General features: G+C 38.4%; 2 protein-coding genes across 8 annotated transcripts in view; one reads left to right on the top strand and one right to left on the bottom strand.

Moving 5' to 3' along the window:
- Positions 1-24,673, top strand: part of LOC126869981 (dopamine receptor 2) — an 82,764-nt gene that overhangs the window by 44,663 nt on the left and 13,428 nt on the right. The gene's annotated exons all lie outside the window — the stretch shown is intronic.
- Positions 20,147-24,669, bottom strand: LOC126869976 (uncharacterized). The gene has a single exon (XM_050627243.1). The coding sequence runs from the start codon at positions 23,759-23,761 to the stop codon at positions 21,890-21,892; it is 1,872 nt and encodes a 623-aa protein (XP_050483200.1). The 5' UTR covers positions 23,762-24,669; the 3' UTR covers positions 20,147-21,889.

Here is a 24,673-nt window from a genome sequence, read left to right as displayed (position 1 = left end):
CGCGTAACGACGCGTCTTCATCGAGCATCACCTTTCAGTTTACATTTTCACATCGACCAGCGATAATCCGTCTATTCGTTGAGTTCATCCGATATGACGTACGGGATGTCTCCGAGATTGGACGACACGATCAGAGAGGATCTTCCTTTGCAACTTTTGGAATTAATCGAAGCTATCAGAACTGTCGATGAACCTCCATGAAAATTCGTTGGTGAATAGAAGAAGTGAAAAATAATTAAGTTCATTTGTCTGTAGCGCTTCGAAATAGCTCGAGGGAATGAAAAACGTAGGGGTGCGTGTAACTTTGCCCTCTCATGGAGTAAATGAGATCATACGAGGTAGAATTAATCAAGGGGGGAAAATAATATCGACCATAAATATATCGACACCGCTCGATTTGTATTAATACATGGCTTTTAGTGACAGCTATGAATTAATGGAAAACTCACGATTAAAAATCCTATCCTCTTTACCTTCTTGTGGAATTAAGAAACATATGTCATATGAAATGTAGATTATTTATTATGATATGTTAAAATTATTATCTTGTATGAAATTAGTTTTATCAAATTCATTAATATTATATTCGTTATATCAATTAATTTTAACTGCGCGTAAACTTTTTCAAATCTCATATATTCGATCAATTTAACGTCCACGCGATTCGATGGCTAAATTAGTTTCAAACTGTTTTTGTTAGTTTGAATTATTAGTATTAATTTAGGCAGACTTCGAGAAATCCGTTTATCTGAGCTTCATTCATTTACAGGAATAGAAGTTTAATGCTTTTTAATCAATTATAATTATTGATTTATAATCTATTTTAATTATTTGCGCTTGAACTTCTATTGTATAAATGACAAATATAAGATACGTAATACAGAAACTGATAAATTTCTATTACATAAACTGCTGCCACAGTAAGTTCAGGTAAATGAAGTTCTGCTGTATACTTTCAGGCAATACTGTACGTCTCTCAGTGCAAAGGTAATCCCCTAGGAACAAACTGCTTTTTTTATCACTAAATCGTATTACCAATGATTATATATAATCATAGTAAAAATACGCTTCCACTACGTTAATTAAACAAAACCACAAATTTCTTAAAGCCCTGTCTCGACTCGATTAACTTTGCTGGCATTAAACAAACTCGACAAGAACGTTCGGCTTCACGCTGCTATCGATCTCTCTCATTTACCGTATCAAAGGTCGCACTTTACGATCAACTCAAACGACTCTTGTACGAAGGGATCGCGTTCTTTTCGTATCCAAAGTGAATGGGGACGTCCGAGGAAGAATTTCAATTGGAGGATGCGAAATCAGTGGGCGGTAGAGGACGAGACCACGGCGAGGGCATAATTTCTTGAACAGATAAAGAGAGAGGGAAGGAAAAAGATACCTATCGGGATTGTGGTTCGACTTTAAAAAGGGAATTCAGCATTCTTCAAGAATCCTTTTCTCTGGAAAACAGATACGAAGATAAGCACTTCTGAATGTTACGCGAGTGTTTCTCTGCTCGTACACACGTACTGGCTGTTCCCCTAATCGCGGTAAAACAAGGGATGATTTCTCATGAAAAAATAAGTCGAGTATTTAGAACAAAACGTTTTTTCGTGCGAGGTTTCGTTTTCAAAGAAAACGATGTTGCATATCTGCCCAGTATACCAGATGTAAGTTTCCAATAATGGATCTTTGTTCCTGATATTTTAAATAAATTATGAGCGTATCTTTACGAGATACGTAGCGTAGTTCACGTGAAATTAGGTGGCAATTAAGTCATCATTCTGCTACCTTTCAATTTCTTTCAAAATTTTCCAATTTTTGCATTCGGTAATTTACGAATCAAGTAATTGCTACATGCACTGCCGACCATAAGTATTAGAACACTTATTGATATTTAGACTAATAAATAAATAGATGAATAAATTGAATGCTATTCGCTGCTGTTTTGTAGCTATTTTATTCTAAATCAGTTATTTCATTCGCAGCCACGTGCGCCCTATAATTTCAAATATTAAGAAAAATAAAATTTGTTAGAGTCTTCTAATAAACGTAATCGGTATGTTTTCCAATATTTATAGCCGACAACCAAGGACTTCTTGCCATTTATCTCGCATAGTACGCGTGTATGTTACACACTGTAGCTGGAAAAATGAAATCGTGGGCTTAATTCAATGGTCACGGACTGTAAATATCGTGATTGCGGAAGCACCCCGCATACAGGACGACTCATAAATGGTGTTTTTACAGGATAGGCACAGAAGGGGAGAGAACCGTGGGCTCCAAGGTTGCAGATGGATAGAACCGAAGCTCTTTAGCAAATTACTTTTATTCATTCCCGTGAAACGAGTCCAGGCGACTTCGAAGCCGTATAGAGAGCTCTTCCGGTAGCTTCTTTGCCCTCGATGAAGATTCTCGGAGACCTATAAAAAATTTCGTCGTCTTAAACGCGTTGCTGACTTAATAGCAACTTTGTAAACCCGGGATTTCCCAGAGCGATTTCTCCTTTCGTGTCAGACACCAATAAATTGAGCCACGATTGGATAAATAATAATAATCCGGGCCGAATTAACATCCATTTATCTCGACTACTCGCAATTTCAAGCTCCGCTATCGGGAACAAATTCTTTTGGAGAAACCGGATAAGAGGTCGGGACTGATTTAATCTTCGTTCTCTCTCTCTCTCTCTCTCTGCTCGAATTAGATTAAACATATCAAAGTCTCGGGCACACAGAGTTAAACGAAATTTCATACGAGCTGATTTTCCTAATCTCCCGATCCAAGAGAAAAGGAACTATTTAACTTGACTGACAATGAACGAGAAGCAACTAATTGGACTGACAATGAGCAAGTTTGCCGTACGCATATCGTCAGAGATATTTACTTGGAAATATCAACTTGAGGATTCGATTTTCTTTTTTATCGTGATCGTTCTTTAAATTCCTTCGGTTTTCTCTGCTCCGATTAGATTAACCGAGAAATTCTTCGCGTTATGTTTTAACGCTTTCACGGTGAGTGTCACGTGTGCTATGATTTCGATTCTGTTTATAACAGGAAAATAAATTGTTGCAAAGTAAAACAGATGGAACATTGAGAAAATATAAAGATGTGCGAAAACGTTGCAAAAGTATAAATTTAAAGAAAACGCAACGGAATTCCGCAGAGAGAATAAGGAGCTTTTGAAAAAAAGCAAAAAATCGTATGTCTGGCGATAATGAAATATACAGCTTAAAACGTCGTGTTAACGAAAATTTGAACTAAGAACGATAAGATACATAGCGGGATTAGTCGGGCTTCATGTTTCAGAATTATCTGCAAACAAGTTCTGACAATGACTGCATGAGATCTCTGAATTGTGAGTTTAAAACAGCGACGGAGGAAAAATGAGCAACTAGGAAATACATACTATATGAGCTTCAGAAAAGAAATACAACGATAATAACAGCAAATATCGTATGTTTACGGAAAAGACTCTAAATCATCTCATACGCGTAGAAAATAGTTTGGTCATTTTCAAGGAAGAAATATTTGACGTGGATGATGAAAAGTGTTCTGTTCCCTCTCAGATGAGAAGAAAATACTTTGCTACAGAGAACACGAAATTTATCAATTTCAAAGATGCAAAAAATCAACAATTCATAATCATTTTAAAAAATGGGGATGTACGAGTGCCGTATGAATTTCGCTTTCCGTGTCGCTGTCATTTTTATATCCACTTTTAGTGTCCGTACGTTACTTAAATCGTTGTTCTAATGAAAATCTTTACCCTATGAATAATATCTATCTTACTTCTTTTTTCTTTTTCTGAACCTAGAACTACGAAAGTGATCAAAAAAATCGATTCGTAATTCTTCGTAGTAATTGTATAGATTTACAACGGTGTATTTTTAAGGGTTTAGATAGTTTTTCGTAAAATATATGAATCGAAACTTACACTTATTACCGCATTATAAACTTTGTCTTATTCCTTGCACTATAACTTTCTTGGTAAAAGTTTCAAACTTTAGCCGTTGGTAATTCCACTGTTAATAGATTTGCCTAAGTGATGCATTCTCATATTAGGGTTTCTCTGATTACTTTGAACAAGACATTTTATGACTAAAGACGAGGAACAGATATCGCACCGTCTGATTACTATTATCTTTAGAAACGCCAGACTACAACGACTTGATACTCGCAATTTCTCCGCGTCAAGAACTTTCAATTAACGGAATAACCCTAGTGTATTTTCATGACGCGCTACGATCGAAGAATTCACTTTTCGATAACACGTTAAGCGAAATCTCGGTGACACGTGGCTGATGGATCGCACGTCTCTCGTTTCGAATCCACTACGAGTTCTCGTACATAATGCATCCGATAGCGAGCAAGCTGGCTCGAAGGTAGATTTCAATCAGTACGCTCATTCTATACCGAACCAGGACGCGATATTTAACTTGTTCTCGTGATGTACGATTTTTCCACGTCACCTCAGTCAACGGTGAATTCGAAGCGAGCAAACTCGGGTTAATTTTAATTTCGGGGCACACGTACAGTTTGCCATGACTCATATTCACGCGAGAAACGCGTAGAGAATTAGTGCCGTCGTTTCACGAGTAATTCGTGTTACGTAAGGGACGTTATGTAAATAGAATTAGCGATATACGTAGGTGTGTAACGTCCTCCCGAGTCCACTTATTACGCCTTCCCTGACAAAGTGGACGCATACATTCTCCTATGCGTGCCGGTAACGTGCTTGCATTCAGAAAGAGCGGCGTACTAGCCGCGGAACTAGCGTAAATTGGATAGCCCTCAAGACTAACGACACCGAAATACTGTTATTGCAACAATGTATATATAAGAATGAACGATGGTTAAGCTATAAATCTGTATAAAGCTATAAAGCTGTATAAAGTCATACAAGACGCTTAATGAGAAATGGCATCCAAGGAATTACGATGTGAATTATAATTATAAACACAATAAAAACATTATAACAATTTGTATTTGTATTGTAACTCTCAACCAGAGTTAAGCTACAAGGGAAATTTATACAGAACACGATTAATTAATGTTGATGTGAAAAACGTTAATTACAATACAAATACAAAGTTCAGAGAAAGATAACTTGGTTTAGAGACAGGACCTAAGGACAATATAGCAACCGCTGTTTCTTTCAAATCGAAGGATATCTAAAAGCACCTTAAATTTTCATGAGAGTTGCAAACACATTACCGATGAAGTAAAATAATGAATTTATGTTGATAAAATGTTTCAAATTATTCGAAGACAAGTGTCTTGATTAATAGGGATGAGAGCATTGAAACTTGAATACTTCGATCCATGTACCTGATCAATCAAATACCAACAAAAACGCTTAAAAATATCGCCATGTAAAAGGACAGTGCCCCAAAAAACGAAAGAAAATCGGAGACAGCTGAAATCGATGGAAATCGCTTCGAAGACGACAGATGCGCGAATAATCGCTAACATAGTTTAAAGTCGGTGACACGATAAAGCGTAAATCGTGTGCCCCGGAACAAACCTTACAATGTTAGGAAACGAAGGACGAGAGAGAGAGAGAGAGAGAGAGAGAGACAGAGACAGAGAGAGAGAGAGAGACAGAGGGATAGAAAGAGAATAACAATCACAGGGACAACAGCAACGTCCGCCAATCCTACGTGTAGCAATCGCACGTGTGATTATCACGCTTCACGGCTGCTTGTCGGTGGGTAAATGCAAAATCGATAGTCTCCGGGGTTTCTCCATGGTGTGCAGGGCAAGGTGGATCGGCTTCTCGAGGTCGAAAACTGAATAGCCTCGATGTCACCAGTGGCAAATGGTTATTAATAACGAATCGATCGTGCTCGAAAGTAGTCGCGGGGCTGGATGAAAAGCCAAGCCATTTTAAAAAGGGACAGCAACTTGTTCGAGCCTTTTAATCGTGGGATAGAGAAGCTGAAAAGCTCCGAGGATGCTCGAATCACGGTCGATTCGTTCCCGTAAATAAGTCCCGGGTGCCCCTTGGATTCGTATTTGTGGCTCGGTCTACGCCTATTCGCGACCATTTTCCATGTCCCGAATTGTTCGTTGTTAACCAGTTTACATAATCGTGGCAAACATCGTCGACTGAACGGTGGCATACGGTCACCAAGGCTGATCAATAGGAAAATCATGAATAGTTAGTTCCCATTCGAGTGCAAGAATTCGGGGATCGGAGATCGGTGACTGGCTGTGACTGCGATCAATGATAATTAGGCCAAACGGTTACTTCGAATCCATTAGCGGCTGCACGCAGGAATTACACGTCGGATTTAACGCGAATGTCGGGCGTACCGTTGATCCCTACAGCCCCCTCTCCGCCATGAAAAGGTCCTCGTAACGCTTAATGGCAGGATCAAATCCAATACATATTCAGGGACATCAGTTAAATCAATTCCACCGATATCGTTTTGTTTGACTAGTCCAGGTATCTATACAGACAGCAGCTCGTTCGCCGATCGACCGAGCGATCTGTAGGGCGGCCTGCTTCCAAATTACACGCTTCCTTTGGCGTTCAATTAAAAGTTTAACTACTGTGGGACTGCAGGATTCCTTGCTAAGAAAATACAACTACATACCTCGCAGCGATTCGGCTAGAGCTTCTAGGTGTTCTTCACAACGATTCCCTGTTCTTTCCCTTTTCCATTTGCCCAGACTATTCCTATTTCTTTAGGAAAACTTTACACTCGGTTTCTGCTTATGCATACCTCTTCCTCTATTCCTCAGCCTCGATCTAATTCTACCTTATTTCCACTTGACCCTTCGGTCTATCTCAGTGTACCGTAATGGAGAAAAAGAGCGAGAAATCGTTTCCTCGAGGTACTGCAGATTGATTTATGGGATCAGGCATCGCGACCATCATCCAGCTGACTCGCCTGAGGAACGCGACGACGGATAATCGAAGATCATTCAGAAGTTTCGCGAACTATCGAGAGTTTCCTAGCAGCTTCCGAGCGGTTTATTACCAGATGGTGAACTACCGTTTCCCAACTTCCGCTTATGCGAGTTAATCGCACCATTCCAGCCAATCGCGAATTAATCGTTGAGTCTTGGATCTCGACACCTCCTTGTTTTTTAAGAGGAACGATCCGTGAATTTGCCAAGCGTTTATTTAAGGAGAATGACCCGCATACACTCTTCATATTTGCTGATATTAGAAATGTTGACGGTACGCTGGAGAATGGCGAGTATTTAGACGAGAATGCAGAAGGACGGGAAGGGGCCATTCGAATAAACGAAAGACGAGAACGCGTGAATGAAACGGAATTTTAAAGAACTGTTCTGGCGTAGAACTTTCAAAACGTTGTTTTTCCTTTTATACTTTTCCTAAAACACAAGTTTTCGAAACCATGTCTTTAAAAGGATTTCTTCACATTACTGAAGTTAATGAAGCTATAGAAGTTAAAGGAAACGGCCTCTTAAGGGGATATTCTAGTCCACAACTTGAAGCTATGTAACAGAATTACATAACTATACTTATACTAATTAAAAATTCTTTTGCTTTTCTCAATTTAGATAAGTAGGATGGCAAGCAAAAATCTTTTAACCCTTTGCAATTCGATTTATATTGGACATTTTACCGCAATTGGATCATACTCCGTCGGTTAAATTAAACTAAATTAAATTCTACTTTGTTGTGTCTCAATCAAATTAAGTCTGGGTATAAAGTAATCGATTTTATACACCGAAATAAAAAGAATGAAATGAGACACGATATCGACTACAACTCAAGAAACGCGTCAAGATTCGCGTAAATGTAACTATTTTTATTCAAAGAAAATGGTGAATATTCTTCAAAAATAGGTAAATACACGTATAAAATCTGGCACCAAAAGCTTCTACGATCTATTTAGGAAGAAATCGTAAAGTAGATCTGAAAAATGATACTCTATATTAGAATACGCCCTTAATGTGAAATCCAAGAGAGAGGTCACGCTGTGAAATCAAAATTAGACCGTGGGGATGATTCGGTATATTGAATGGAGTAGCGAGATGCTGCCGGTCAGTTATAACGTTTAAAAGTTTCAAATCAATGACAGAATCAGACACGTGCAGAAACAGTTAAAAATACTTGCACTGGTCGGGTTTCTGCCAAACAGAGTGAATAATCCTTGCAATATACACGAGGATAGTTTAAATTTCTCCGTGTTCCCTAGGGTCTGAAAATTTACCGTAAACTTCTGTGAACGTTTCGTGACTACACGTATACGTTGCTATATCTAATGGTAAGAAACGACCACCGCAAAAGTTAAAGGTTACTTGCACAAAGGGAGCATTACAGAGTGATCAGAGATTAATTCTGCAGGAGTTGGGGAAGCCGGTCGAAAATCTAAGCGAGGCCACATCCGAAAATCTGAAAATTTTTCATCCGTGTTCCGCTTTACCACTCTCCTCAAAAGCGGGATGGAGATGTAGCTTTCAAGATGAATAATTCATCAGTGATGCGTCTTCCTTATGAGCGTGTTACACTGTCGTCACAAAATTTGGCGAATTCAAGAAGGTTTAATTTTTGCGAAGATTGAATCGTTGAATGACAGATGAAAATTTACGTATAATGGCTGTTCCTCTAGCCAAGTCCTCTTGCGATTGAATTGATATTACTGACATTTTATAAATTATCTGTACAGTACCCGAACCTCGATTATCTGAATGTCCCAATATCCGAACGTTCTAGTATTTGAATATTCTGTTATATGAACAAGAGATGTCTACTGTACAAATATAATAAGATCTCGATTAACAATATTAATCAATTTTGGGGCATACCGGAGAATCCAAGTTTTCTGATAATTGAACGACTAAAATTATTGCTGCCTGTCATGTATAAAGATACATAATTTACTATAATTTAATAATATAATAAATTTCAATAATCAATTTAATAATAATTAATTTCTAATCCTGCTTCCTTCCAATCTTTTTCAATTGACAAGTTAGAAATTTTTTTAAAAATTAGTAATTCCGTAGCATTATATTACTTTCCTTTTATGTTTCGTGCCATCTATGGGTTGTTTCTGTTGCTGCAAAGTCGTATAAAAAGTACGTATAACCTATAACTTGTAACTCAATAACTCTCTATTAGCTGATAAATTATTGCAAACGGGTCCAGGCGTCGAAAGTAAAAACAACTTAAATTGAAGAAACTTTGATTAGTTGCTCCATCGAGTAAATCTTTTAGTAAAGTGTACGCTTCCAAGAACGAGCCGGAGAGTCTTTCATAAGTTGTTTTATGCTTGTTGCTTCCTAGTAATATCTCTTGCACTAGGTCATGGTACAGTGCGTTTCAGACCGCTTGCGCCTTGGGGGCAAAGTTTGATAACTTGCATCCAAGAAACATAGGAAATAACTTGTCAAACGGACACGTACCGCGTAATATGTTTCAAAGATAACGAAACAACTCGAAATAAAACTATATATATACAACTTCCGTGGAGAATCAACTAGAAAGAAACGATATCAACGAGGCGTTTCGCTTTTATACGGCCAATTCGATATTTAGTAGAGCGGCGGTTTCATTTAACGCGACCCCCTGCTCCGTTGTAGCGGTCGAGCAGCAATTTCCAGGGGAATTCAACGTATTCCGTGGTTTCTGCGTTGTTGTAAATTAAATAAATCCAACGCGTGTCCAATTCTACGCAAATTTTCACCTTTAGTATTACTAAATTCTCGTGCGCGCGTTTGTTTGTCAGAGCGACGCGCGCGTTTGTGCAATTGTCGCTTTGAAGTCACAAAGCAGTATCTCATGGCGATGAACGCAATGTGAAAGCAAGCTTTTAATTTTGATATTTGACGAGAACATAATAAGACGCTATATATTATTGTTATTTTTTTTATTGAATAACTCGTAGTTCCTGGCCATTAGGATCACATGCAGAAATTTCACTTCTTGAATTATGGTCTGTCGTATGTACCTATATCGTTCGAAAGTATCCGACAAGACAAGATGCATTTTAAAATGCATATACATATATAAAATTACGAATAAATCAAACTGCAATGATTTTGTCCTTTACGATCGTTACACAGCGGGAAACAAAAGTATTCGTACAGCTAGTTCATTGTAGACGTAAAAAGAAAAATATTTTCTTTATTACTCAAATATATGTACGTAATTGTTACATGTATACTGATGGTTATGAAAGTATCCTAAAAGTAAGGAATCGAACCAAACTAAGTGCATCGCCTATTTTTCGTTGCATTTATTGCAATAATCTGAAACCATTATTGCAAAATAGCAGAAACTAAACCTTTGGACTGACTTGTTTGTTGCGTCGTTAAATAGAATTCAATTGCGTCATACACAAAACTATAAATAACTCAGAACGAAAAATGTATGACTTAGGCCACTTTCATAATCACCGGCACATGTGATATGCAAATATCATATGGCGTCAAAGGAACATTTTAACGATCGTTTGAGGAAAGGTTGGGAAATATACATAGAATCGGATTACGGACAGTTAAGCCTTAAAATGTTTCCCAAAGTAATGAGAATGTAAACGTTTCTAACGCAAGTATACGCGAAGTTTATTGAAATGAATATGAGCTATAATAAAGACAAAAGAAAAACACAAATTATTGACGTTTCAGCAATTAACCACAGTTCAATAGAATAACAATACGCAAACAGAATTTAGGAAGTAATCAACATAAAATACATCTGCATACATGAGAATTAAAAAACAAAAAACATCGAATGTTTCGTATGATGCTCTTTCGATTGCCAGCGACCATAACAGCTTATCTCCATTTATACGAAGGCGTGAATTGCAACAAAATCTACTCTTCTACATATCTGGTCAAAGAAGCCGTAGCCTTATGAAAGCGGAAGAGAATAATAATTCTTTGGTGTAACAAATTATCTCGGTATAAAGTTGATCGGTCGTCAAGCAAAATTCAGACAGGGAATGGAGGGCAATTTGGATCCGCGAACCATGGTTTACTCGAGTAACGTGGAAGAATGGGTTAGAAACTCTTGGCCCTGGGTGAATTACGGCTCAAAGCCGTGCATTAAAGTAAATTACGATTCACCGCGTCGCAAATGATCCGAGAAAGGCAAAAGAAAGAACGGAAAAAAGATGAGCAGAGGCACGGAACGAGTGTAGATCGGCTTTCTGTTAACGATCCCTTTGTTATCGCGCGAAAAGTCAAATTTGCATTTTGCTCTGACCGCCTCTGACACGTTATCAATATCTTCCTTTCTCGCGCGGTTATTCTGAAGGAATTTGTCTATGGTGGACGATCCTCGGATCTTTGACCGGCATGAAAAGGATGAAATCTATCTCTGGTCCACCGAGTAACCATATTAAACGTTTAATTCATCGTCGACCATGCGTGATAACCAATAAATTATCCTCGCTAGAAACGCAGAAGGAGCAACGTGTGTTAGTGAAGTGTTGCAAATGACTATCTGTCGAGATTCCTAGAAAGTCGAGAAAAGTTAATCTTACCAAATGCTATAAAATCGGGCGCGAAGCATTTACAGTAGCGTACGAAAAGAAATTTCATTTCATTTCATTTTTCAAGTTACTTTCATGTTTTAATTTAATTTATCAAGCGAATTAAATACCCATTTTAGTATACAAAGTATGGCATACAAAGTCGTAAGAAGACACAGAATAAACAAGTAACAATAAAGAGGAAAGAAAAACGATAAAAGATGAATAGGGGGGAAAAAGGAAAAGTTAAAGTTTGTGATGGGACAAACTAGTTTAAGAGATAAATGGTACCAAAGGATACCATAATTTTACAAAGTGGAATTATATTCGAAAAGAATAATGAGTGAATTACACACTAAAATAGATTATCGTTGCCGGCATTCAGAGAGTACAAAACTGAAATTTTCTTCTTTCCGTCACTGTACATCCCTGCAACAGCAGCTTAGTCTTCCATTTAACGATTGCACAATTACGGGTATAGTTTTAGAGAGGAGAATAGACAGAAGGAGAACGCGTTAACTGCAATCTTGTCCCCAGCCATTCAACCCCATTGGTATTTTCATTCGTCATTGACCGTACGGAAACTAGAGCGTGGCGTAAATTCGCCGAGAAAAGACACGGTCACCGGTCGCCAAGGCCTTGCCCCGACGTCGGGACGTTTGGCGCCGAGACGTCTGCAAACCTCCAAAGACCATCAGAGAGAAAGCTCTCCGTAGACGATTCTCTACCTCGTATCCAAAGCCAGATATAAATCGAGCAAGCCACGCAACTGTTTTGCCACGAGTCCCCATCTTTTCCCTGTCGTTTCGTCGTTGAGTCTCGTTGACTCATCCGCATTCGCGTACACACTGCCTCGCGTTCACCACGTGTTGCCGTCTTTGACGTCACATACTGACGTCGTCGACCACGATGCAGTAGCTGCAACTGCGACGATGATGGATTAGAGACGTCACGTTAATCCTTGCGGTACGTTTATGCACCACGTTCTAGCTATTGGATAATTATGAACTATCAAGCGTCGCCGATAGAAGAGAAGGAAAAAGGAAATCTATCATTTTACGTCACACATAAAAGGAGACTACAAAGATAGGAAAACCGATGGAAGAAGACGAACTTTCTGGGCATTCTATTCGGTGGGCAACACCGATGACGTCAAACGAAGCTCTTCTTGTCTTACGATGACGTTTTAGGATTCCAGCAATAATGAGATTTCTTGCCCTTTCTAGATTGCCTCGACAGTTTATCAGAGGTATTAGTTGCTCCAAGCCTTTTTCCCCATTTAGTAATTTAACGTGATGTGCCTGCGAATGCGATGCTCTGAGAAAGCCACCCGATGATTCTGTTTGATCACGTTTGCGGTGCACGATTTTTCGCTCGTTCCTCTATTGACTTATCGACCCACCACTTTTTACAGCATCGCCCGAATGCATCAAATATGTGACAAGAAGTGTCCTAATACTTATAGACAACAGTATATGCACGCAGTGGATTTTCACAGAATTTTATTCTATTATTCTATGTTTCTCTCTTAGTTTTTCACGAAGAATCACCCCGTACCTGATTCTAAATATTATTCTCTATACCTCTTGGTCGAGATCAAATATTTCCCTATTATTTCTTACGATTGCAGGACTCACTACCATAATCGTACGGGTCAGTTCACGGCTACTTTCCATAAAATTCCTAAATTTATTATTATGAGAAATTCATTACCCTTTACCAAATCACGGGAAACTTAATTACTCGACAAAATAAATGATATCTTTAAGTAGAAATACGTGTGACCAAACAGAAGTTCTCAAAATCTTGACTTCCATTGTAACTAAAGCCATCAATCGTCGACCACTGAGCTCGAATCATGCAGTTTCCGAAACGATATCGAAAAAGCGCACGACTTCTTTCGTGTTTGATCTGGGGCGCCGGTGGGTAACGCGATTGATCGTTTAATGCCGTTCGTTTGAACGAGTACGAGCGTCATGAGTGCATTTCCGGTCGCGTATCGGACGGTAGCAGGCCGCGATAAACTTTTTAACGTGGATCTGCCTCGGCAATTGGCGTTTCGCCGATTCCCCGCGTGCAAATTCACCCCGACGCCGCGCCGTTGTTGAACGGCCATCGATTTCCGGTTTGGCATGTCGCGCACGCTGACCCGATTGCCAAACAGAAATGCATTCGGCGCACGTTTCGCTGTCATTAGAACGTAAACTCCGATAGCTCATTTACGAGCGTCAGCCCAATCAGAGGAGAATCTTCCGCTTGTTCGTTTCGACCCTCGCTACAACCGTCCCCTCTAGCGGCAACAATGACCGGAAATCACGTTCGGTTCCTGTTTCGTTAACGGACCAGGCCTTTCATCCTTGATGGGACTTTGCTGGCATCTTGAACGGGATTCGATCTTTCTTCACGATATAACCAGATTGTAAAATGGGTCAGAAATGTACGTAAAATTGAATTCGTTAATTGAATATAATTAGATGTTTACAAATTTAATTAATAACAAAAATTCAACGGCATATATGGGATTTTTACTATCTATTCTCTTTCCATCTTCGAAAATCCTGCTCAAATGATTTATTTGCTAAGTTAATAATTGGTCTGAAATTGAACTGGTCTGAAATTTTGGTGCGTTATTTCTCTTTCACGGCACCATTTATAGGCGTCATTCGTTTATTATGCGAAGCTCTAGATACCAATGCAGTGTAAAGACAGTCTTAATTACGGTAAGATCAAGTCCATGTCAATCCTTGAGAATGATTCTTTAATTTACGATCTCGCTGTCTCGACCCAAGCTATACATCATTGAGAATAATCGTGGCAATAAAGTAAAGGTATTAAAAAAATGACACGATGTCAGTGATCTTAATTCTCGTGTGCAGCGAGCTGCATAGATATAAATAGAATGATCAAGGAGGGAGAAGTTCTCCATCTGGGATATGGACTTGCTATACTAAATTGGCAATTCGATGAAAGCGTTCTTGGTTGATTAGTGGAGGTGAAGGTCAATGGCATACTTCAACAATTGTTCGTAGAGTAGTTGCGGATTACTACGAGTTGGAGCTCGTGGAAACAAATGAATACATGGACAGGGAAACAAAAAGGAATCGGAAGAGAAAGTGCAAGGGGTAACATTAATCAACAGTTCAGAGAGTGCAGAGGAAACATAGAAACTTCCCCTAAAGACGTCGTCTTCTATATAGCCCGACTTCCTGGCCAACAGCACGTAAACTCAGGCATTGATAAATCCCCTTTTACCATAGTCCCCGACCTCGCTTCGTTTTATTAATCTCCCGTTTGTTTCGCGTTAAAAACACAGACAGATTACAAATTGCTTCTGCTTAATAATAATAAAAATTTATTAATAATAATCTGGGCACCTTTACGTCATAAAATGCACGAAAGATTTTTTGCGTAATTACGTGGAAGTACAAGCCAATAATTTCTAGCTCGTGATCGTGTCTGAAACAACTATTAGGTTCACTGGGGAGTTCTATCGTTTTTCTTCTTTCGAAGGAAAGGAATCGATCGAAGAAATTGTAACGGTAAAATCAAGTTTTCGATGTAATTTTATTTCTATCATCGGAAATGTATGAAAAGGATTTAATTATAATTGGATATATTTGAAGGTTTATCCGGGTAGGCATTACTAGGTTCACATCAAAATGTGTTGATAATTGAAATTAATTTCAGAGAAAGTTAGGAACGAATTTAGCTAAACCTACTTTATCAAACGTTTCAAAGTGTCGTTTTTGGACACGTGCTACATTTCAACTCACCGATTCAGTTGTTTTTATTCAAATTTATTTCACTACTGTTGAATTTTTTTCATACTACTACATCATTTTTTTATAATTTGTGTTCTGCTGATTAAAGTATATTTAATTTGTGGAAATCTCCAAATAAACTGTGATATAATATTGCAAAATATAAAGCCCAGAAATCATAAGAAGCATCATTGATAACCAGCACGTTAAAAGTAAATAACGCATCGACTAATGTTTATTCGAAACGATGTGCAACTTCGACGAAGAATAAAGATTGAATTAATACACCGTGTCAGTTTGAAGAGACTATTATCCAACGAGTAATTTACATAAACCGTAATATAATGTCAATGTTCGTTTTCATTGGATTTGCTTTACAAACGTTCGTTCATCGTAAATGTTAAATATTTTCCCCTCTATTCTCCTTCAAATTCAAGATCTCGAATAACGATTAAAATCGTACTTGAATAATGCAAGCTGCCCCGCTAAGATCAGTTTCCGATACGTAGCAGCTCAACAACTTATCGATTAAAATCAAATCGGAATGAATAATACACAGAGCATTGAATTGTTTTATAAAGATTTCTCTCGTTTCGTGCTTCGAAGGGAAGAAAGAAGCTGATGTTCTCAGCCCATAAATCGGAGCTGCAACTTCTTCACGATTCGTAATCAAACGATTGCGATTCGAAAAGAACTCTCCAACACAACGACCCGGTGCAATCGTGAAAAGAGATCGAGCATTAAAGAGTTAATTAGCAAAGTTTCCAGGCCGAATTCTATTAAACTGCCGGATTTTCTAGAAAAAGAACGGAAATCCTCGAAAACTGACTTTTACATTCTAAAAGATTTCGTCTTACGATTAAATCGCGGATATTTTTACATCTTTGGGAAATTTCAAAGTGCAAACATTCGCAGAATGGATATTGCCTATTGTAGAACGAATTTCTATTCGACTCCCAATTCTTTAATTACGTTCATAAAAATGGGTATACATCTGCAGTCTATTTGTGACGCTTACGATTTTGAGAAATTGTTCCAGAATGAATAAATAATAAATAAAGTTCGATTAAACTTGAGAAATTAAGGTGTAACTCTGTGTAAGAGAAATTAGTAATGTTTTTCCAATGTCAAACGCTTGCAAAAATGCAGAACAAGAGAGAATGCTTTACACGCCGTCGCACAAAATTTCCTGCTCGTGTTTTCTCCATGAAACCAATATGTTTCTTCTGCTTTAGTTTTTACGTCGTCGCACCTGCTTTCCGTTTTTTTGCAAGAATTTCTCCGTAGGTTCGAGTATCGTCGAGAACACAAATAGAATTTAACGAGCACTCTACTTATCGTTTATAATGCGGTACAAGAATCCCATCGTTATACCTTGTGTCTACAGCCGCTTTTTCTTTTATCGAATTAACATGTTTCCCGCGCAACCCGAGTAGTTTCATAAAATATATTCACCTCCATTCATAAGTAAGTACTGCAATACTTGCGAAAATTTCAGTAAATCTGGCAAATTATTGAAACGTTTATTACGTCTTTTGATAACTATTCTCCTTAATTTTTACATTCATATTATTATTCGTATTATTCGTATTTCTCGTTGTTCGATTCCATATATACTATATAATACATTAGCGACTTTATAACGCAGATTCAGGCTCCTTAACAATTCTGAAAATTGAAAAATTGTAACCAATTACTTACTTCCCTGACAATCTAGATCGATTATCACGTTTCATATGAGACTGACAAATGTTCCAATATTACAATATTATAATATGAATGGAAATATAAGTATATATGTAGGTATATCTCGAAAGAAGAAAGTCTCTCATAAATGATTCCACGTAGCTATCCTCGACGCCAATTACGCAACTATTTCTCGAAGAGCTTGCTGCAGTGGAAGAAACGGCGCAAGTAGCAGATGCGATTTCCTCGTTCGCACAAAATCTCAAACCACGTCTAAAGTTTTCAATTTTATACGAATGATATTATGGTGGGTTGAAGTCGGTGATTCTAGCAGACGAAGCCAGGATCACGACGAACGAACCGTCCAAAGTGGGAAACGAGGGAAGACGGTGGATACTCGTGAAACGCAAGGCACGTTTCTACCCCTTGTTCCTGCCTTCTCTGTGCTTCGTGCCTGTCAAGAGGTAAACGATTCTCGGCAAAACGCCGCGAGAACCGATTTAAAGGGTCCTTTTGAGACACGGTCTATCGTGAGTGGATATGTTTCTCGTAGGCCACATGCAACCAACGACGCGAAAATCGATGCACCGTATTGCCCTGCATTTCAATATGCTGCCGTAAAAAGAAAAGAAATATGGTCACATATATGTACACGTCTATGTGCATGTACATGTGTAAATACGTGTATGTGTATTTTTATGTATATATATATATATATATATATATATATATATATATATATATATATATATATATATATAGGAAGAGAGATGACATAAGCATTCAGAGGGGACGCTGGCAGCCAGAATATAAAGTTATCGACTGGCGCGATCCAAATTCGTCGCTCGCCCTTAACAAGATTTTCACGGACCAGATGAATTTTCATGGCCGCTTGGCAATCCCGTAATAGCGATCGCATAAAGAAGCCGCGTCTACAAATTACATTTCCTTCGAGTCTCTCGTTTACGATAATTTAATTAAGGAATAAACAAATGCTCACTGCGCGTTTGCTGTTCGTGGGCGGTGAATCCCAATGCTCTTTGCTTCGTTTCGATGATTGCTGTTTCGCAGCATATACTTTTTCATTTATTAAGCACTTGAAACCTCGTGCAAGCTCCATTTTAGCTGCACAAGCATCGATAATATTTCTACACACAAAGAGCACATGACTAGAGTACAGCATAAATATTTGCATAAATAAGGAATACATAACCACACTAGTGCACGATATTTGCACAGACGATTCGATAAATTCTTGCTTCAATAAATATTTCGTCGAGTACAAATTTTCTATCCCTTTTATCGGAAAACGACATTCCTCCTATTGACCACTGTCAAATTCCTTCCTTTGATTGATTTCCAACTGAGAACGGTATTCGTCAAACAGCAGTTCGCGAAAGTACGTAACAAATAATAAATCTGCAATACACGAAATATACTAATAGAATAAATATATTGTTAAAAACACATCGAAATTTTCGCACACACAACATTAAGTATTGATATACTATACTACGGCTTCTGAATTCCAATTTTTATGTATTGGGTTGGCAATTAAGTGATTGCGGATTTTGTCATTACCACCTAATGACAAAATCCGCAATCACTTAGTTGCCAACCCAATATTATACGATCGCGCTTTACAATCAATTTCCGTCATAAATAGAGAAATGAAACAAATACCCTGTACCATTTATGTTCGGCGTTTGTTATGCGCATACGTAGCCGACAAATTGTCGTGCGTCGCTTTTACGACAGCATCGTTTCATTATGTGCCGCCTAGTTGCAAACAATAGGAGTCGACGTCAATCGGAAAATATCATATCCTGTTCAGACCAATCGTATAAATGCAATGCCACAGATTGAAGAAATTTACTGAATCAATATCGCGTACCAAACATGGTTGTCGATAATTATTATAAACTCGTTGTTTGGAAGCAAAAATCCAACCAAAACCGAGGATCGTTCTTTTTTCTCGCAACACGTAGCAAGTTCTCGGCAAACAACGATAACACGATAATCTAGCACCGAAATGAAGTTTCATTGCATTTCCCTCGGAGCACGAAAACAGTTTTCCTTTCGGTTATAGGCGGCTGGAGTAATGGGATCACGCGAATACATAATCTATCCCTTCGCCGCTCTAGATAAGAAATAAAAAGAGAATAAAAGGAAACCGGATCGAGTACGAAATTCTGTTCCTTGGCTCGACCGTAAATACATCGACGGATTATCTTTCGAAAGAAATTTGCGACGAAAACTCAAAACAAAAAACGTCGAACTTTGTCTTGGAGCATGTCAAATTTTTTACCTTTTTTTACTCCTCGAATATTTTAGGCAACGACAGTTTGTCATTTATGACACAGTATCGCAGCTGGCCAGTTCCAATTTGATAGCCAGGGACTGCATTATAAGACATAATTTGTATCTCGACTTATCGTCGAATAAACGATAAATGAAAAATAAATTCGTGTTTCGCGAAACGAAAAATTCATCCAAAAGGAAACGTACCCGTTGCACGGGGTTTCGCGTAAAAAATTAACGAGATTTATTAAGCTGAACGAAATTGCAGAGGCCTAAAAAAGACGTTCAATGGCAGCAATTTAGAGGCTCGTTAGTGCTTTCAAGTAATAAGCGTCAACAATTTCTAGTGTCTACGACAAGAAACAAGCCGATACTAACATTCATCCATGAAGGCATCAATTGCAAAAAGCTAAGACTCCCATTCTGACGACTCACTTTTCGCCTGATTCAGTTGCCTTCCCGACTTGTGTGTCTCAGAGCCTCGAGAGCTTCTTTCAATTTCAGGGAATGAACAAATTAAGATTTAAACGTGTACCGAACGATTAGATAGCATGAACGACGATCATCCCGAAAATCCAAGTGCGATGCGAAAACAGGAGATGAAACGTCAAGGATAGTCGGCGCGATATTCCGTCGACTGCATGTTTGGAATAAGCGTACGAGTCACGTAAGCGGATTTTTAGTTCCGCAAGGATGAGCTTGACGCTGCCAGACGCGACGAACAAATTCCTTCGAAAAGCTGATAATCGTGATATAAGAACGAAATGCAAATATTTGCTGCCATGCATTCATACGATTTATATCTACTGTGATGTTTAAAGGATTTATTAAGATTTGTTAACACGTTCGTTACAATGACGAATTGGGGCAAAACGTCCATCAAGATCATGTTTCCTTCTTTGTATAAAGTGTCTTTATATATTCATGCACGTATGTACATATATTACTATATTAAATAAAATATATATAACAGACTGTAGAAATGGAACCTAAATAGAAATTTATTTTATTCACTGGACGTTATAAAGAGTACTATACTTTGGATATTTCATGTATTTTTGTATGTTATACCCAGCTTAGTCATTTTTGCATCCTTTAATTTCCCATAATTACATAGAGATGCGTAGTCTGTTGATAATATAATATATTTTATTAAGTAATTTCAAAGTTGAAAATTACAGATAAATTAATCCTAAAGTATCATACATTTGCGACGTTGATATCGTGTTCGTTTATTCATATATTGCGGATGCTTGTTTAAATTTAGATTGTTATGAATAATCACTAAAGAAATTTCCTTTATCCTCTAAATATTATAACTTGTATTCCCTATATTCTGACATGTTATATAAATTCTGTACGTTTTGGTTCATTTAAATTTTCAACACACGATAGAACGCTATATAAAGACAGATCGAATATTCCAATACATTTCTCAAATGAAAACAACTTTCAATTCCAGGTTGTCACAACATTCTACTAGTAATAAGAATTCGAGAATAACATTAGCTGGAATGGAATTGATGCACAAAGTTGATGATATAAAAATATGATGCAATATAACCTTAACCACATATTATACAATCGACAGTATAATCCAACGAAATAGCCAAACTTTATAGCCTGTAAAATTAAAACTAACAGCTCGAAATTCCGCGTGGATCGTTGAGAATAATACGGTAATTACGTTACCCCCTCGCGGATTTTGCCTGAAATACCACCAACTAAGAACGTAATACGTTCAATCGTCATTTGAGATCTTTATGATCCGCTTTTATCCATATAAATTGTAGCTAATCGATCGAAGAAATTCACCTTACGATACGCGACAGTTCGTCTCCTGTTAGGACCGTTAACTCTCATTCGATTACGAAAAGAATGATTCGATCCGATCAGGAATGAACCAAATGACTGTACGAGGATTATTTTCGGAGTTGGATAAGGGATGAAGTTTAGTATTGACACATTCTTCCGGGAAATCTCCGACTTCCTTTGCTATTCTTCGAAAAGATCGCAAGAAAACTGAAACTTCGTGCACGTAGGAATTAAACGGAAACTTCAAACCTTTATTATCGAAGATTATTTCAGAATGCAAACATACATACAAAAGTTTGAAATTAAATTGTATATTTTAACACCACAACCATCAAATCTAACAAAATAATGCGTTCCACATCTTTTTCTGCAATTACTATTTGTACAATTATTAGGCCACACTGTCAAACGTATACTATGGCTACACTATAGATGTAAAATTAATCATAAAAATGCTTTTCTTGGATAGGAGAGAGAGAGGATATTTAATTATCATGAAAGGGTATCGCAACTTAAAAAGGATTGAAAAACACTAACCGCTTGTGACGTCTACGTATTGCGCGATTAAAACTAAGACATAAATCTATGACGTAAATTGTCTATTTTGATAGATTCAGCAAGAGGATTATATCTAATTTGCGCGCCCATCCAGCCGCAGCCCAATATCCATCTATAATTTAAAAAGCGAAAGCCGATAATCCACGGTAGAACGATATCCACCCACTCGACACTTTTTGCGATCGATGACAATTTGACTGGTGCTCGATTTCACAATTTCCCATATCAAATGAACGTCTATCGATAAATATATAATTTAATATTGAGATTCCAAACTGTCGGAACTTCTTTTTGTCGCATCTTCCGAGATTACTGAAGAAGCTTGGAAGGATAGAGCACGACTTCGAGAATGATGAACAAGAAACCACTGGAGAACCCAATGGCGACTAATAAAAATGCTGGAACGAATTGCTGCAAGTGAAGTTCTGTTTTGTATTCTTCGTCCTGTGCAGTTTGCGATAACATAGCGCGCAAGTTCTTTTCTAAAGCACTCTGGATCAGAAAATCTAATATTCCAAAATCGATGTATTTGTTGATCTCTTCGTTGAGGTGTTCCAAATACGGGGATCCCTTCCAGGTAGCCAAAGCCAGAGGAAAACTGCATATCACATCTGTGGTTATGGTGTACGCCTGTGTCGTCTCGATGGCATCACTGCGTGAAGAATTTAACACTATGACCAACGCAAAAGAGGAATTCGTTCCGTCCAAAAGATCGTAATATTGCTTTAGGTACGCATCTTGATCAAATATCACAAATTTTTTTCGTACACTTTCAACAATTTCATCCTGGTCAAATATTTCGAACAATCTCGCGAATGCCGCTGTCCCGCCGATTTGAAACGACGATGAGATCAGCTCTTTCATCGTTTCGAGCTTCAGGTCGGACATATTGATCAGTTGATCGGCCAAAGAATCCACGTAAAGTTGCGTGAGAAATAAACCGAAGATGCACCACGCGAGGAAGTGAATTTTAGTTGAAAGTCTGGTGGGCTGACGCGCAGTGGAGACTCCAATTATCAGAGCAAATATATCTAAAAAGGAGAGATCACGAAATAAGAAGATTTTGACGACGCAACCCAATAGTATAGATCCTCCTACTGCTGCCCAGACGTACTGCTGAAATGGCTGAACCAGTCCTTTCAGTGACACGTTAGGAATCTTTGGGACTAGCCACACCACTTTCGACGTGTCATACGAGCTCGAGTAATCTATATCCTCGTAAGACTGCTGTAGAATACGTCCAATAACGAAGTCGGCGTTAATATCGTTATAGATGTACATTTGCACCTGTTCCGCATAGCTGGTATTATCGTTCCACACGACTTTTTCTCGCTCGATTTCCTGGCCTCTTAACGCTTCCTCTGTCAATGCTCCCTCGAACCCCGATAAACGCTTTGAATCATTTCCAACTATCACATATGGAGACTGTTCGAAGTAGGCTACCTTCAAAACACAACCGTTCGTCTTCGGCGCACTGATGTGTTTCAATTTACTCCAAGAATTTCCTTCGCATTTGTCCAAGATAACTGGAGGAGATACGGTGCATATTTTACCGGGTTGAAAAGTGAGGCTACCAGCAGCGAGAACAGAATCACCAACTTTTGCTAGGATGACGACAGTAGCGATTCTTCGGGACCACATCGATTGCATTACAACGTCAGCGTGCTCGAGGAAGCTTTCTTCGTCTTGAAACGAGCTTATTAATATCGTAATAAAAGGACAAGCGCGATCGCAAGGTTCGAGTATGTAATGATTGTCCTCGAGACTGTTAGCGTTCTGCATCAGGACGATCGTGCTCAAGGCGGATTCGTGTGTCTCGAAGTCCAGGTCTACAGTGTGTTCGAAGAATGCGAAATAATTGTGAAGACTTCTCACGAACGACTGAACTATGTTCTGGATACTTTCTTCGTTATCTATTGCTACGAAAGAGATTCTATCTGGTCTCTGTACGTACTTTTCCAAGAAACTGTTGATGCAAGGTATCGACGTTAAAAATTCTTCTCGTTGATTCTCCTCGTCTAACAGACTTTCGATGATCAATCTTCGATGACCTGATTTATTTTTCTTTTCGTACACGTCGGAATAGGTTTGAGGTACGACGATGGGCCGCGTGAGATGTAAGAAAGTAAAAACGAAGAGAAGCACGGTAAAACGGCGAAGGCACGACCGAGAGAGCGACATTCCTGTGAAGTTTCCACGAGGACAAAGGCTGTACTGCTCTTTGTGAGTGGTTCACTCGTGAGCAAGCAAGATAATCAAGGACTCCATGTTCTCTGTCAGATACCAATCGCCAAAGCGACCGTGAACTTATTACACAATACACCGTGAAACGATAACGAACTTTGATCAACATACATGGTGAAGACTCATTTTGTCCACGAAACAAAATTTATCTCCCGTCGATGTAGATGTAACGAGTCGGAGGACCGGTCCCTGGAGCAAGACTATTTTCCCAGTCGAAAATGAAATTCCTCTGTTTGCGTAGCAGTCGCATGTCGCATCCACGATGCAATAGAGCCTATGCAAATACTTGCAGCGCGCCAGCGATATTCGAAACAACATTTCAGTCATGCAATCATAACGTTAAAAACGCGCACCATGACGTGATCAACTTTCGAGGTCGTATTATTGGACGTGTATTTCCTTGGATCAACGAGGATGCCTACTTTGAACTTCTCGGCCATTACATTTCAAGATAATCTAATGTTTTCTAGTCTATCTTCTCCGAGGCTGTTCTATATCGAAGTTTGAAATCGAAATCAAACACATATAGTACTATTCGAAAAGTGATTCGACTTTGAAATTTCCACGCCATCACTCGACTTGTAAAAAAATAATTTGCACCATATGATGCCCCTCTTTACGCCAAACAACTTTTCAAGAAAACAGCTTTTTGATAAATTCAATGCCGCACGAGATAATCCAGCATAGCGAGATAAAGAAAACATCTTGTACACTATCCTTCTTTCCAGAAATTTCGAAGTATTTAAATACTTATAAAGGATATCACGGTGGATTAAAAATGAGGAAGACAAAACTGTAACGTTCAAAATAATGATTATCTGACTCAGCCACGCACTTCTTTTCTTTTGC

The sequence above is a fragment of the Bombus huntii genome, chromosome 10 (genome assembly GCF_024542735.1).
Source record: "Bombus huntii isolate Logan2020A chromosome 10, iyBomHunt1.1, whole genome shotgun sequence".
Classification (NCBI taxonomy): domain Eukaryota; kingdom Metazoa; phylum Arthropoda; class Insecta; order Hymenoptera; family Apidae; genus Bombus; species Bombus huntii.
This window is presented reverse-complemented; position numbering and strand designations above follow the sequence as displayed.

What these genes read in the sequence shown, in the direction of transcription:
- LOC126869976 (XM_050627243.1), bottom strand. Translation starts at nt 23,761, where the DNA reads ATGTCGCTCTCTCGGTCGTGCCTTCGCCGTTTTACCGTGCTTCTCTTC.